We start from the raw sequence: 13,667 nt of genomic DNA, 5'->3' as shown, positions 1-13,667 counted from the left end.
TCACGTACAGATATGCTTGAAGTTTAAAATATTTCGATAGAAGTAAAATCATCTGAGAGTAAATTGGTGATCTGTTAATGTTATAATATTGAATAACATCCGCAGTATATTCCTCCCTGATATTTAGCTTGGTTAGTGTACGGCACTAAAGGACATATTCACGTCATGTTTTAATTATGTACATACCTGCATTTCTTTTGCAGTTTTCGAAGTTCTCCATCACAAATGATTGTAAGCAGAATGTGTTTGCTTGCAAGCGGAAGTACATTAAATTTCTGAAATAATTTTCTACAAGAGACCCGCCATTACTCTTAAACATTTTCTTGTTACATGTGTTGTTACATGTTACACTGTCATGTAACCGTTATAAGGTAAAGGTAGTGCTGTCCCTGTGCTTAACTAATTAAGCACTAGGCCATGAAGGCGTATGGGGGAGTGGACGTATAGATCCACATTTTCTTGACCTCGGCACTAGCTGGAGGTGAGTTGTCAGCTTCACGTCCCGGCCGCTTTACCAACCGGTACCCACTGGATAGGAGGTTGGGTGAAAGTGTGCAGAACAAGTCTTCTGATCAGCAATTGGGTTGGTTTGGGCAACCCGGTGGTGGAGGGGGACGATTATTTAAAAAGATACATAAACATTAAATTTATAATTTTGCGACGGCGCGGCGTACTGAGACTGGTTTGAGCGGCGACATCTCTGACTTCCACTCGGGAGGTGCCTGTCTCACATATCGGCTTGGACACCTTGTTCATGGGGGAAATAAAGTCGAGTTGTAAACCAGGTGTAAGGAAACACGTGCAACAAATGGCCCCGAAATGCTCGTAAAATAATTATGAGTAGCTGACATTTAGTGCAGGAGACCGGCCCAGACATAGTCAGATGCAAAGCATGTTCTACAGATTTTGCAGCAACAGCGCAAGTTACAGAGAAGCGCTTCTGCGCTTACTCGTATATACGTACTTACTTACTTACTTATGGAGCTGAGCCCTTCTGGAGGAGCCGCCAATTCTGCAGCTTCTCAAGAATTCCCCAGCATTTTATGGAACCAGAAGGTTCATTACCGTGTTCACAAGAGCCCTCCACTGGTCCCTATCCTGAACCAGTTCAATCCAATCCATACCATCCCATCCTATCTCTCTACGGTCCATTTTAATATTGTTCACCCACCTACGCCTTGGTCTTCCCAGTGGTCTCTTTCCTTCTGGCTTTCCCACCAATATCCTATATGCATTCCTCTTCTCCCCCTATTCGTGCTACATGCCCTGCCCACCTCATCCTCCTTGACTTGATCATTCTAATTATACTTGAAGAAGAGTACAAGTTATGAAGCTCCTCATTATGTAGTTTTCTCCAACCTCCTGTCACTTCATCCCTCTTCGGTCCAAATATTATCCTCAACACCCTGTTCTCGAACACCCTCAGTCTATGTTCCTCCCTTAATATTAGAGACAAAGTTTCACACCCATACAGAACCACGAGCAAATTTATAGTTTTGTATATTCTAATTTTTATGTTTTTGGACAGCAGACGAGAAGACAAAAGGTTCTGGACTGAATGGTAGCAAGCATTACCCGAGTTCATTCTCCTCTTAATTTCCTCCTGAATCAGGTTTCGATCTGTTATCGTTGTCCCCAAATATCTAAACTGTGCCACATTTTCAAAGAGTCTGTTGGCTACTTTTATTATGTATATTATTCCGTTGGTACAACTTATCAATATATTGTACAGTACTTCATTTCTTCGACTGCAATAGGCCCTACAAGATATTAGGGCGCAAGAACCGTGTTGCAGAAACCTTGAATAGGCGTCCTGAAAACTTGTGTTAATAGTACATCCACAGTTATGACACTGACAGTAGAAAAACGTAGAGGTATTAAGTAAATAAATATTGTCACGTGTTCTAATTTGATAGTGTTTAGTAATTAAATCATGTCAGACGATTCTGGAACACGATAAGTTTTCACACAGAAAGGCGTCCCTTGGTGTTTATCGTAGAGGAAAGTACATGTAGCGATAAGTTCCTAACGCTGAGCTTATGCAAAGTGTCGTGGTGTCTCAGAGCATAATTTGAAATGGTTGCAGAAATAAACAAGATTTATGAACATCCTACAAGTAGGAGACTGCAAACCGGTACCCAAATTCAAAGCAGCGGTACAGTACACAGCCTCTTAGAGCTGTAACAAATATATGTACACGTATGAGGTATTTTAAGCGAGGTTTAAAATAACACAGAGTGTCCGGATGAAAGGTTTCCAAAGTAAAATAATTATATCTCGGAAAGCTTTTAGTATACACATTTATGGGTTACACCACTACAAAGGGAAACTATCAAAGTTTTTCTGTATATACAAATTTCTCAATAAATTTAAATGTGAGCTCCCTTGGTGGCACGACAAATATCCAGGCTTGAAGCATGTTTGGTGTTACCATAGCCACAGCGTCCGTTATGCGGGCTTTCAGGTGTTGCAGGTCTCGATCTTAACCTGGTAGACAATGTTCTTCAAATAACCCCACAAGAAAAGATCCACTGGGGTTAAATCTGGCGACCTAGGAGGCCAAGCGATTGCTCCACCTCTGCTAATGTATATCCCAGCCATCTCTCTGTCCAGGTGACTCGTAACATGGTGGCAAAAATGTGGCGGCGCATGCGCGTAAGCCAGGCATGAGAAAATACTTTCAGAGTTTTCCTTTCCGATGACATTAACCGGATACGTGTATGACAATTAGTTTCCGAAATATACATTTTTTATTTTGGATACCTTTCATCCGGACATCCTGTAATTCTGTACTGTTCTCTATTTCTAGCAAGTTACTGTTTGTGCACAGTAGAATTCAGTGTTCCATATCATTTTCTATGGATTATACGTACATGATATTGTACTTATATTGTCTCATATTGTCAGTAAAACATATTGTGGCATGTAGGCAAGGAATCAGAGTGGTCCGTAACACATAGAGAGCCGTGATGTTAGATGAGATACAACTGCCTGTCTTTGTTCCAGTTGTCAGAGCCGTTTGATGGATTCCTTTGAACTCCCTCACTGCCCGGACATGGCGAACAAGAAAACAGTCTATAAATTAATATTAGAGTCAATTTTACCGACCACACAACATATTTTTATTATTATTATTACACTACATGTTTCGACCTCAAGAGGTCATCCTCAGGTGTACGAACACAGCTGTATAATTACACACAATCACATTCGTCTTCTCACTTATTCGATCCTGTATCTTATCCAGGCCCACGCTCAATAATATATCAAGCTCCTCTCACAAAACACAAGTTAAAATATTATTCTAAATGTCAAAAGTTAAAATTAAAATTTGCGAATCGAATTTCAATTCAGATCACTAGTGTGCTTTCAGTAANAACTTGTGTTTTATGAGAGAGCTTGATATATTATTGAGCGTGGGCCTGAATAAGATACAGGATCGAATAAGTGAGAAGACGAATGTGATTGCGTGTAATTATACAGCTGTGTTCGTACACCTGAGGATGACCTCTTGAGGTCGAAACATGTAGTGTAATAATAATAATAAAAATATGTTGTGTGGTCGGTAAAATTGACTCTAATATTAATTAAATACACAACAGGATGCAAGAAACAATTAAAGTCTATAAATTATTTTCAATACAGCGTGAGTACTTGGATTAAAACTAAAATGAATATCGCAAATTCAGTAGGAACACGCGAGAACTGAAGTATACGTAACTGAAAACTTTCCTAACGGTATACAAATTACGCATCACTACTTAGAGGGTTGCACATTTCCCCCGTGCAAGTCTCACTTTCTCGGACAAACCCGCCACGATTTGAATACCGTGAAGAACACACGTCAGCACAGGAGACTAAATTTATTTGATATTAAATAAAATGTTGCCAGGGTATTTAGATTCTTCGTTAATAAGATTTAAAACAGGATTATTAGTAACCGTTACCCAGTTAATGCCCTGAGGACATTTTGTAAATATTAATATTATGCTACATACGTATTTGGTCTCTATCACGTGACATGAATTTTAAGATGGTCATGATAATGATCACGATGCCGATGTTGATAATAATAATAATAATAATAATGAAAACTAAGACGAAGACGGTAAACACATGGCGAGTTCATAAACCATCTTGGGATGTCAACATCATCACTGTTTATAGATATTACCAAATTTCGTGAAAGTTTGCAACTTATAAACGATGGCCCCTAGGAGATGTCATTGAATATACAAGACTTTTCATCCATGAAATTGTCTAATCAAAGTACGATCCACTCTCAGAGTTACTTAAAACAGAGTTTAGCTTAAAGAATTCAAGAGGTTCCACGAATTTTAGAATAAAAGTGTATTTTAAATACAAAAATACTTGGATTACTCAAAATAATTTTATTTCTACTGGAAAAAGCCTATCTCCGAATTATTTACGTAAAAACAAAAACGGTATTTTAATTTACTAATAGGCCAGAGAGAAGAATAGCGTGCATGTAAGCCCACATTTACACAATCATTTAAAAAACAACATACACAAGTTCAACACGACAACATTGACAAAATAACACTTCTGAAAAAGTAGGCTATTAAAGACATGATTAACTGGGGGAACGAGAGGCAGAGAGACGAACAAATGGTGCAGCCTGGTAAGGAGAAAAGAGAAAGAATCAGAGAAAGTGTTGTACAGTATGATGGGCCGTGGAGGTCTACAGGTTATCCGGTCTTGTTGCTTTCTTTGACATCAGACCTGGTCATTAAATAAAATTGATTATGCAATATGAGTTCAAGAAACGTGTTTAAATTACTGTGCAATTATTGCGGCTGCAAGAGGAATATAAACATGCTCAAATAACACTAAAAATGTAGGGATCAGCTGACGAGCAAGGATGTAACATCGCGGTGCACTAAAAACTTATGTTGTTACACAATTCAATTGCAGGGGGAGTATAAATGAAAAAATTATTAAAGTCAATACTCATAAAATTTTCAATCATGTTATGAAGTACTTTTAAAAACAAGTAATATATAAGAATATCTTACCATGTGTTGTAAGACATAATGAGATCCACTCTTAAAATTCTGGAACATTTAGTGGAATAATTAAAGTAAAATCTACCTTTTCCAGAGCAAAGAGAATTACATTGACACAATATACACACCATAAGAGAGAACACACATCATAAGATAGTAACACAAAGCTGAAAGCGTCAAGTAGAGTTAGAATGGAGCAAGAAGCACACGATATGAACATGAAATTGGGTCCGAATTAGCAGGGAGCTTCATACAGCTCAAGTCGGACACAAACGCAACGTGGTCAGATGGGGCAAAGTAAAAAGGGCAGAGTTCCTCAACATATCGTAGCAGTGAAATCAGTTATACCCATAAGTCAAGCGTCACTACAACGAAGAATACTGTACCTATATCGTGATATAAAGCAGTGAACTGCCATTATACTCACAGTTACTTGGTTTTTGGACTTTGTCCATCGTCCGGTATTCTAGACAACTAGAGGACACAACGTTTCGGAGAATGGATCTGTTTCCATCCTCAAGTGAAAAGAGTGGGTAGCACCTACTCTGATCTGTCCGTTGGAAACAGCAAAACCCAATCACTGGACAACCCCTGTCAGATTCAGTACAGTTACTTAATTGCCTGAGACCAGGATAATTCGGAGGAACATAACAGGAAAATATGCAATAAAAATTGTTATGAAACACGTACATACGTGGAACTACGATAGAAGACGAGGTATAAATTTGTGCTACAAACCTAGCCAAAAGAAAAATGAAGTGCATGAACACCAATGCAAAAAAATGCAAAAAAAATATGTGAAGACATGTAGTACCTACCACTAGCGCCATCTGTGGAGTAAAGCCTGAACACTCGAGACTTAATGGAAACACATGAAGAATCTGTCACGTGATGCAGATCTTCTCTGTGAGTTGCAGACCTCACTGCTGATGAGGGGACCCAACAAAGTAGGTGTCTTCCCCCCTTTATCTGATGACGGAAACAGATCCAGTTTCCGAAACGCCGTGTTTTCTAGTTTTTTTTTTCAGAATAAAGGATGATGGATAAAGAGCGAAAAGACCAGCAATTGTGAGTGTGACACACCATTGTCGGAACCCTTTATGCCTCTAGGAGGGAACAATACAAGACAACATTATAGAAATTGTCTGATCTCCCAGAAGCTATAGAAGCTTTATTTCAAACTGAATAATCACACAACAGACTCATTATTATCAACTTACTGATCTCAATCAAAGCAGGAACTGGAAACAGTCTGCCTCTATATGAGCGTCACTCCTTCAGCTTATATCATGAAATGTGTTGAGCTCATGAACATATCTCAAAAGGGTTTCTATAACCGAACTTAAAGCCACATCTGTTTGGTGAGAAATTACGCAAAAAAAAAAACTGTCTAAATATTAGGTTACATATCGCTATTTTGCAGCTGGATAATGTACGGGCAATCAGCTCAGAAACTAAGCTATTCAAACTTAAATCCAATCGGAAAGTTTCGCGCAAATTTTACCGAACAGCTCCTGAGCCAGATTGACTCCCTCCATATCATATCTGAATAGATAAAACAGTTCATATAAATGCTTCGGATGTGATTGCGAATAAATTGAAACCTTCCGGTATATTCTGCTGAAATAAGTTATATTATTAATTTGATAACATTCCTATACGGCGAACACGAATCAGCTCCAGGAAATGTGAAACAGATCTCGCAGCTACCCCCAAATTCCATAATTTTAAATCACGTCCAATGAAATATCATTACAAGTTAGGCCGAGTTAAATTAAGTTAATTTCTAACCTTCAGAATAATCAAGATAATATTAAGACACAATATATCGCTTGATTACTTAAATCGTCTCCTGACAACTCCACACATGCATATCGCAAATGTGCCTCGATATGTGTAACTTGTGAATTCGTGTTGCCTGACTTATGGGATATACATATGTGTACACGTATGTGACATGTCAGAGAGACAGCACCGAGATAACCTAAGACAGAGGCAGACAGAAGACAGAAGAGAATGTTAGACAAAGAGAAGAAGACAAGAGAGAAGATGGCTGAAAATGATGGAATAACAAACAAATATTTACTTCAACCGAAATAAAAACAAGATATTTAAAAAAAAAAAGTCACCTAAGAAAAGGAAACTATAAATCCGCCAGAGCCTATATTCATATGTCTTGTTCCCTTTTTGCACATATCTAGGAAGATACGCATCATGGAAGCCGTGACTCAAGCAAAGCAGAATACCGAAAGCAATAGTATTGTAAATTCGCTTAGTGGGGGGTGGAGTCCAACTGGGTCTACTCGGCACGGCGGAAACTGATTGGCCTATTGGAGAATTTGTTGGAATGAAGATTGGCAGGGGAAACCGAAATACTTGGAGAAAACACGCCCCAGCGCCACTTTGTCCACCACAAATCCCACTTGACCAGACCCGGGATCGAAACCGGGCCGCCGCGGTGGGAAGCCAGCGACTAACCGCTTGAGCTATGGTGCGGCCCACTGTGCCATGGGTACCACGACTCTGCTTATTATAATGAGATGCGATCATTTCGTTGTTAAACTCACTTTCGGAGAATGAATGGGGTGAACTTCGCAACATCATCAGAGTGCCATGAGTGTTGCTGTGTTTAGTTGTAACGGGGGGGGGGGNTTATCTGTTTAAGTGTTGCATTATCCAAGCGCGGAAGGAAGTGGCGGTGTTGCTCCGTCTTCCTTAGAGCTGTTTTAGTGTAACAGGCTTATATAGATGGGCCAGCATACAGAATGTATGCAGTGCACACGATACACTTACAAGGGGGGAATATGGAAAGGAGTTATGTTGCTTTTCCACAAATTCGCGTGTAAAATCATCTAAGAAATAATTTATTTTGCATAAAAAAGAAATAAGGAAAAAGTCATTTCCAATATGTACCGTTTACACAGCTCCATAGGGCGATAAAACTACAGGAATCTACAATCTAGGAACATGCTTTTCTATCTATATCTGGTTATTTTTAGAAGTGCATTTGGAAATGACATTTCATATAAAGTAGCAAAAATCGAAACAATTTTCCCGTCAGGAAATACTGACTCTTTATTAGCTTGTACATAGAAATAATTTCAGATCTATAAAAAATATAAATTCAGAAATTAAACCTTATTAATGATAAATTAAAAATGAAATAATGAAACGTAAAAGAATGTAAAAAAGATCAGAAGAGAAGAAAGACGAAGTAGAAGAGTATAGATAAAGAGCGGGAAGGAAGAGAGTACATAGAAGTTGAGTGTTTTGATCAGAACTACAGAAATTATCACATTTGTTACTGTAGACTCTGTAGCTCAGTTCTAGATCAGCTTTCTGTAGAGTCATGAGGCTACATACATGTGACACCAAGCAAGTTAAGACGTTGCAAAACGAAGTGATAATAAAACGCCGCTAATGATTAATGACATAGCTTCAAGTTCAAGAGGCATACAAATATACCAGGAACCAGAGACCCATTCTGAAATTCTTGAGTTTTATGAAATTACAAAGCATAACTACACCGCATACCTTACATAAAAAATGATCAGAGAAAACAGTCCTGAAACTCTTCTTTGTACATTTATTTAATTGCCAAAATTTTCCTTATTATTAATATTTTAGTAATATTAGTATTCAGGAGACATTGAAGCAATGAAGATATCATTATGTACAGAATTTTGCTAATTTTGTTTAAATATACAATGACTGATACTTAAAACATAGTCCCGAAGAATCAACTGTAACAACTTGAAGCACCAGAAGGACAATTCACATTAACAAAGTAAATGTTCATGTTGAATATTTCAAAAGAAAACCGATAACGATATCAGGGAACAGAATCTTCTGTGTAGATAATCTTATTTATAAAGCAACTTATACCCTACATAGCAGTACGTGAAATTATTCTAAATTCAATCCGAAGCAAACTGAAATTATTAGCTGGCAATTCTTGATTTAGATGATATGTCATTCGTCTAAACAAAATGAAATAACATTATTATAAAAATAGAAATTTGCACAAATATACTGAGTGATGTTTTATAATTAGTAAATCAGCATACATAAATGTGCAAAATATCTTGGGACTCCAACATCACTTTTCTTTCGTAAGTGACTTTCCATTTTGAAGTGTCATCAAAAACAGTTGAAGTCGGAATCAACATAAATGTATCTTTCCCTGACAGACGTCTCCAGTGACGCCGCAACTCATGAGCAAAAGCAATGTGTTTTAGGGTTGGATGCAGCTGACTATAGCAGCGATATAGGCCCACTGGGTTGTGAGACGTCGAGGCTCCCACATTTTCTAGACAATCGGCTCATAGGTGGCGGTGAGGTTGTCAGCCTTACGCGCCGGCCGCGCTTTGCGCCCCAGGAACATTCCTGGTACTCATTTCTATTAGAGGCTGAATCAACCCCAGGGCCATAGTGACGGCTGAAGGATTAGGTAAACTGAAAAATCCAATTACTTCATAGGGAATCGATCCCGCGACCTTCCGGCTTGTAGCATAGTGCGTCAACCAACTACGCTACCGCGTGTCCCGCTCTAAGTCTAGTTGAGATTTTTTCTCAGAGAATGTATCTAGTATTACGGAAACAAACGCGAAACATCTAAGAGCAGCGGCTGTCATGAGCAGATCTACTGTCTGCTGCTGCACGCTGCACCATGCCGCTGAGCTCTGTAACTGTGGGCAGAATAATTACAGACATCCAGTGGACCCTGATTATTTTATTGCTAGTGGGGTGGGACTAAGTCCCTTGTACTGCGGCCACTTCTGGCCTATTGTACCAGCCCCAGGTGATAGGGGAGGGTGATTGCGGAGCAATTGGTGGAATGCAGATTGGCAGGGGAAACCGAAGTACTCGGAGAAAACCTGCCCCAGCGCCACTTTGTCCACCACAAATCCCACTTGACCAGACCCAGGATCGACCCCGGGCCGCCGCGGTTGGAAGCCACCGACTAACCGCTTGAGCTATGGCGCGGCCCACTGGACCCTGATAATACATATACATCTTCATACAAATATTTATATTGGCTGTCAGTTTAAGAGTTTTCCTCAAATAACGACATGAATATGTGGCAACAGGGCGACTTGTTTTGCAATTAGTGAGAAAGGAAGCTTTCCAACCGCGTCCCAATTAGTCACCTCATTGCTACGCAGTTTAGACGACCACCGTGACACTTACCCCTAACGAGGGAACGAAATCAGTTCGTTGTAATGGAGGACTCAGATATGCCCAACAAGTAAGGGATGGCCGAGTATAATGGTCTGATATGCCTGAAGAACAAGATGTCCAGCAAACATGACTTCCTTCATTACGTCACTAAGCAGCTCTCTGTATGCATTCAGAGACACTGCGTTATGCCTATCAAGTCACTAGAGCAAAGCCCTAGTTAGTTAGTTATTGGAGAGGGTGGGTTTCCCCATGCACTGAGACCTGTATTGGTCCATCGTGCTTCCCTCTATCATTTCTACCAGTCTCTATATCCTACCGGTACTGGTGCGTACCATCAGTCCCACCCAGCTAGCGAGACCGGCTCTACTGGCTGAGAAGTATCTATAATGCCTCCCCCATCTACCGGAGGTATTAGTGACTGCTGTTGGGTGGCAAACGTCCGTTAATTTGGCTCAGTGACCTCCTTTGGAGGTATGAGGTTCTTTTACGTGCCGTAAAGCTACGACACGGGACCCACGGCTTAAAGTCCCTCCCGGAGGACTTGTTCCCTGAATTTTTCCGCCCTTAAAAATTCGACGACCTCCGCCGGGTATTTGAACCCGCGTACTACGAGTCATGAGGTGGGAACGTTACCTCTAGACTACGGAGGCCGCTCCAGAGCAAAGCCCTAAGTTCCAGGCAAATACATCCTCTGGTTTATAGTCTGCAGTTTCCTGTAACAGCAATTTTATTGGCTCCATTAATATTTACGTCGTTAGAGCGCAAGAAAATGACATATTTTCACCCAAATTCATAACTCAAATAAGGAATGGAGACAAAAACGTATCCGAATGATTACTCATATGTCTCAGAAAGCTGTGTGTTAAATATTGCCTAAGTTTCATCAAAGCTACAGTTCTACTGCCTTTCCTAAAGCTTTCACAAATCAAATTATTTAATTATGGTGTCCAATTATTTGCTATAATGAAATTATATCAGTGGCATCAAGTGTCGACAACAAACACAGGCAGAACTCTTTAATTAAGCTCCGTGTCATGCTGCAATGTAACGGCTGTGTACGGAACGAGATGCTTTGGTTTAGGGCATAGAAATTGGAGACAGGAAGTCATTTCGGAGAAGAAAAAGGTTTTCAGGTTATGCCGATGTTTCGGAAATTCCTAAAATTTCCGTCTACAAGGAGAGGTGACTAATTAATAGTTGCCGAGCTGATATTCTGCATTCATGTTGCACTGAAAATTCCTCAGGAACGTAGACAATGCGTCTTACATTTGCACGGTTCCATTACGGAAACACAGAATTACGTTCCTGAGAATGTCCGCCTTACCAAAATGTATCACGATTCCCCAAATTCTTTGGACTATCCAAGATGTGGGACTGGCAATGTACATATACAATTTAATAGACAGGGCCATGTTGTCAGTTTTAGACACACGAGAGAAAAATGGTGTAATGAATATTTAAAAGTCTATGACGATGGTACATTAATATACATATTTTGTTTCTGGACAATATTCATCGTCTTGTCATTATCTAGAATCACTGTCCTGTGGCAGACTGGATTCTCCCACCGTCTTCAGGTAAAACCTACTGAGTTGGGCCCAATCTCCGGACACCAACATTAACACAACACAGGGTATAAAACCAAACACAGCGCCAAGCATCTGCGAGAGCTAAGAATAAACATGTACCGTGTTTCGCTGTTATACCCTATCTTGGTGCTGGCTCATGTGTCCGGAGATGGGGACTAGCTCTATCGATTGAGACCAGCTGAGTGGGGTTTACCTGAAAACGGAGACACAATCCAATTTCTGAAACAGAATGATTTATACTGTCCAGAAATATAATATTTGTGCCAAATTATGTGGACCTGAAAGGTTATATAAAAATTTTACAAGCTTCTTTGTATACATAAACCTCTGGCTGTTGACTCAAAAGGACACTGCGGTGAATATGCTGATGAAACTGTTTAGCGTAACGCACATGGAATTTGTTAGTTCCTTTCTTTGCGTCATTGGGGGGGGGGGAACGTTTCAGCAGAACTGCAAAATTTTACGGGCATGTCTTTGTATATACATACAACACAGAAACTGATCTTCCTGAACCTTCGAAGTTATTCTATCTACAGTCTGCAATAGTCATTACAATAAAAATTGTATGTTTTCCTCGTGCTAAATTCAAATCAAATTTTATTTTATTTTTTTTTATTTCTGTCTAATATACGAGCGAACTGAAACGTCGATACATATATCGATCGGCAGACACATGCTATAGTAACGATACTGAAGGAAGTCCTGTTATTTCGCTAGAAACCCCGAAATTTCAAAACACGTTTTTCGTGGCAATAAATATCGACTCAAAAAATAACATAAAACTTTATTGAATTGCCAAGTAATTGGAGATTACTGAAAATGTCTCACATTACGTATACTCCTTCCGAAAGAGGGATTAATACACACTGTTTTATGGCAAATCTTACGTAACTTAAATCAGTGGCTGTAATAATTCACAGTGTCTAGTTTATTTTCCATGAAGCCCTGAGATAGCAAACCATTTGAAGCAGTTAAGGTTCGGCCACACAGAGCGCTATGCTATGTTCGCTAGGTACGCTACGTACGCTGTGTACACCCTACGACGCAGCTAACATAGGGAACATAGCGTACGTAGTGTACGTAGCGTACGGAAGTTTGTGTGGCCAGTCACATTGGCAATAAAGGGAGATATTTTTCTGTTCGTATAGCGAACATAGCGTACGTAGCGTGCGTCGCGTACGTAGCGCTCTGTGTGGCCGAACCTTTAATATTATGTGAACTTAATAACGTAGATTTGGTCGAATCCAGACATAAATTCGTCTACAAGGACATGTGCACACGTCACTGAATGTTACTGTTGATTTAAGGACAGTAAGTGTAGAATTTGAAGACACACAAAGGAATCTGTGTATTCTCATACCTGATAACGCTGGCCGCAGCAACGACCACAGCAAGCGTGTAGAAGTCCAGGGTGACTGGCTGCAGAGTGCGCCGGGCTGGCCAGGGGTGACGGCGACCCTGGACGTTTCGGCTGCCCGTTATATGGAACGTCCATCTCCACAAACTCGCGGTCCTGCAATGGAGAGCAAGACTGCTGTGAACGTGTACTATCCTGAAACTAAGGTCACGCACAGCCAATCACTGTGCGGGCTAGTTTCGGCCTCGGTATATCAGCGGAACTAGAGCTCTACGGTTACGAGAGGTTGCATGAAAGACAGAAATGAGTAACATATATAACGACGTGTGCTCTATTAAAATTCAACTGACGTTTAGGATTAATGTATCGATTCCATCTTCAGGGCGGAAGAACAAACCGAAAAAGAAACCAGAAGAAAAGCAGGTGGTAATCAGAGCGGATACTTGCAACGGACTCGGCGCTATATCCCATAACCACCGGTGGAAGAACCTAAAATCCTACATTTATTTGCTT

The 13,667-nt window shown here is 40.1% G+C and overlaps 1 protein-coding gene across 3 annotated transcripts in view; it reads right to left on the bottom strand.

Moving 5' to 3' along the window:
• The window catches only part of LOC111871115 (potassium voltage-gated channel protein Shal), a 163,876-nt gene that overhangs the window by 14,386 nt on the left and 135,823 nt on the right, over positions 1–13,667 (bottom strand). For all 3 annotated transcript variants that reach the window (XM_023863945.2, XM_023863947.2, XM_023863946.2), the window contains one exon: positions 13,158–13,310. In XM_023863945.2, coding sequence (XP_023719713.1) covers positions 13,158–13,310 — 153 coding nt within the window. The remainder of the gene's footprint in view (positions 1–13,157; positions 13,311–13,667) is intronic.

Source organism: Cryptotermes secundus, unplaced genomic scaffold, assembly GCF_002891405.2.
Source record: "Cryptotermes secundus unplaced genomic scaffold, Csec_1.0 scaffold250, whole genome shotgun sequence".
Lineage (NCBI taxonomy): Eukaryota > Metazoa > Arthropoda > Insecta > Blattodea > Kalotermitidae > Cryptotermes > Cryptotermes secundus.
Note: the sequence above shows the minus strand (reverse complement) of the source record. Positions and strands in the feature narration are given on the sequence as shown.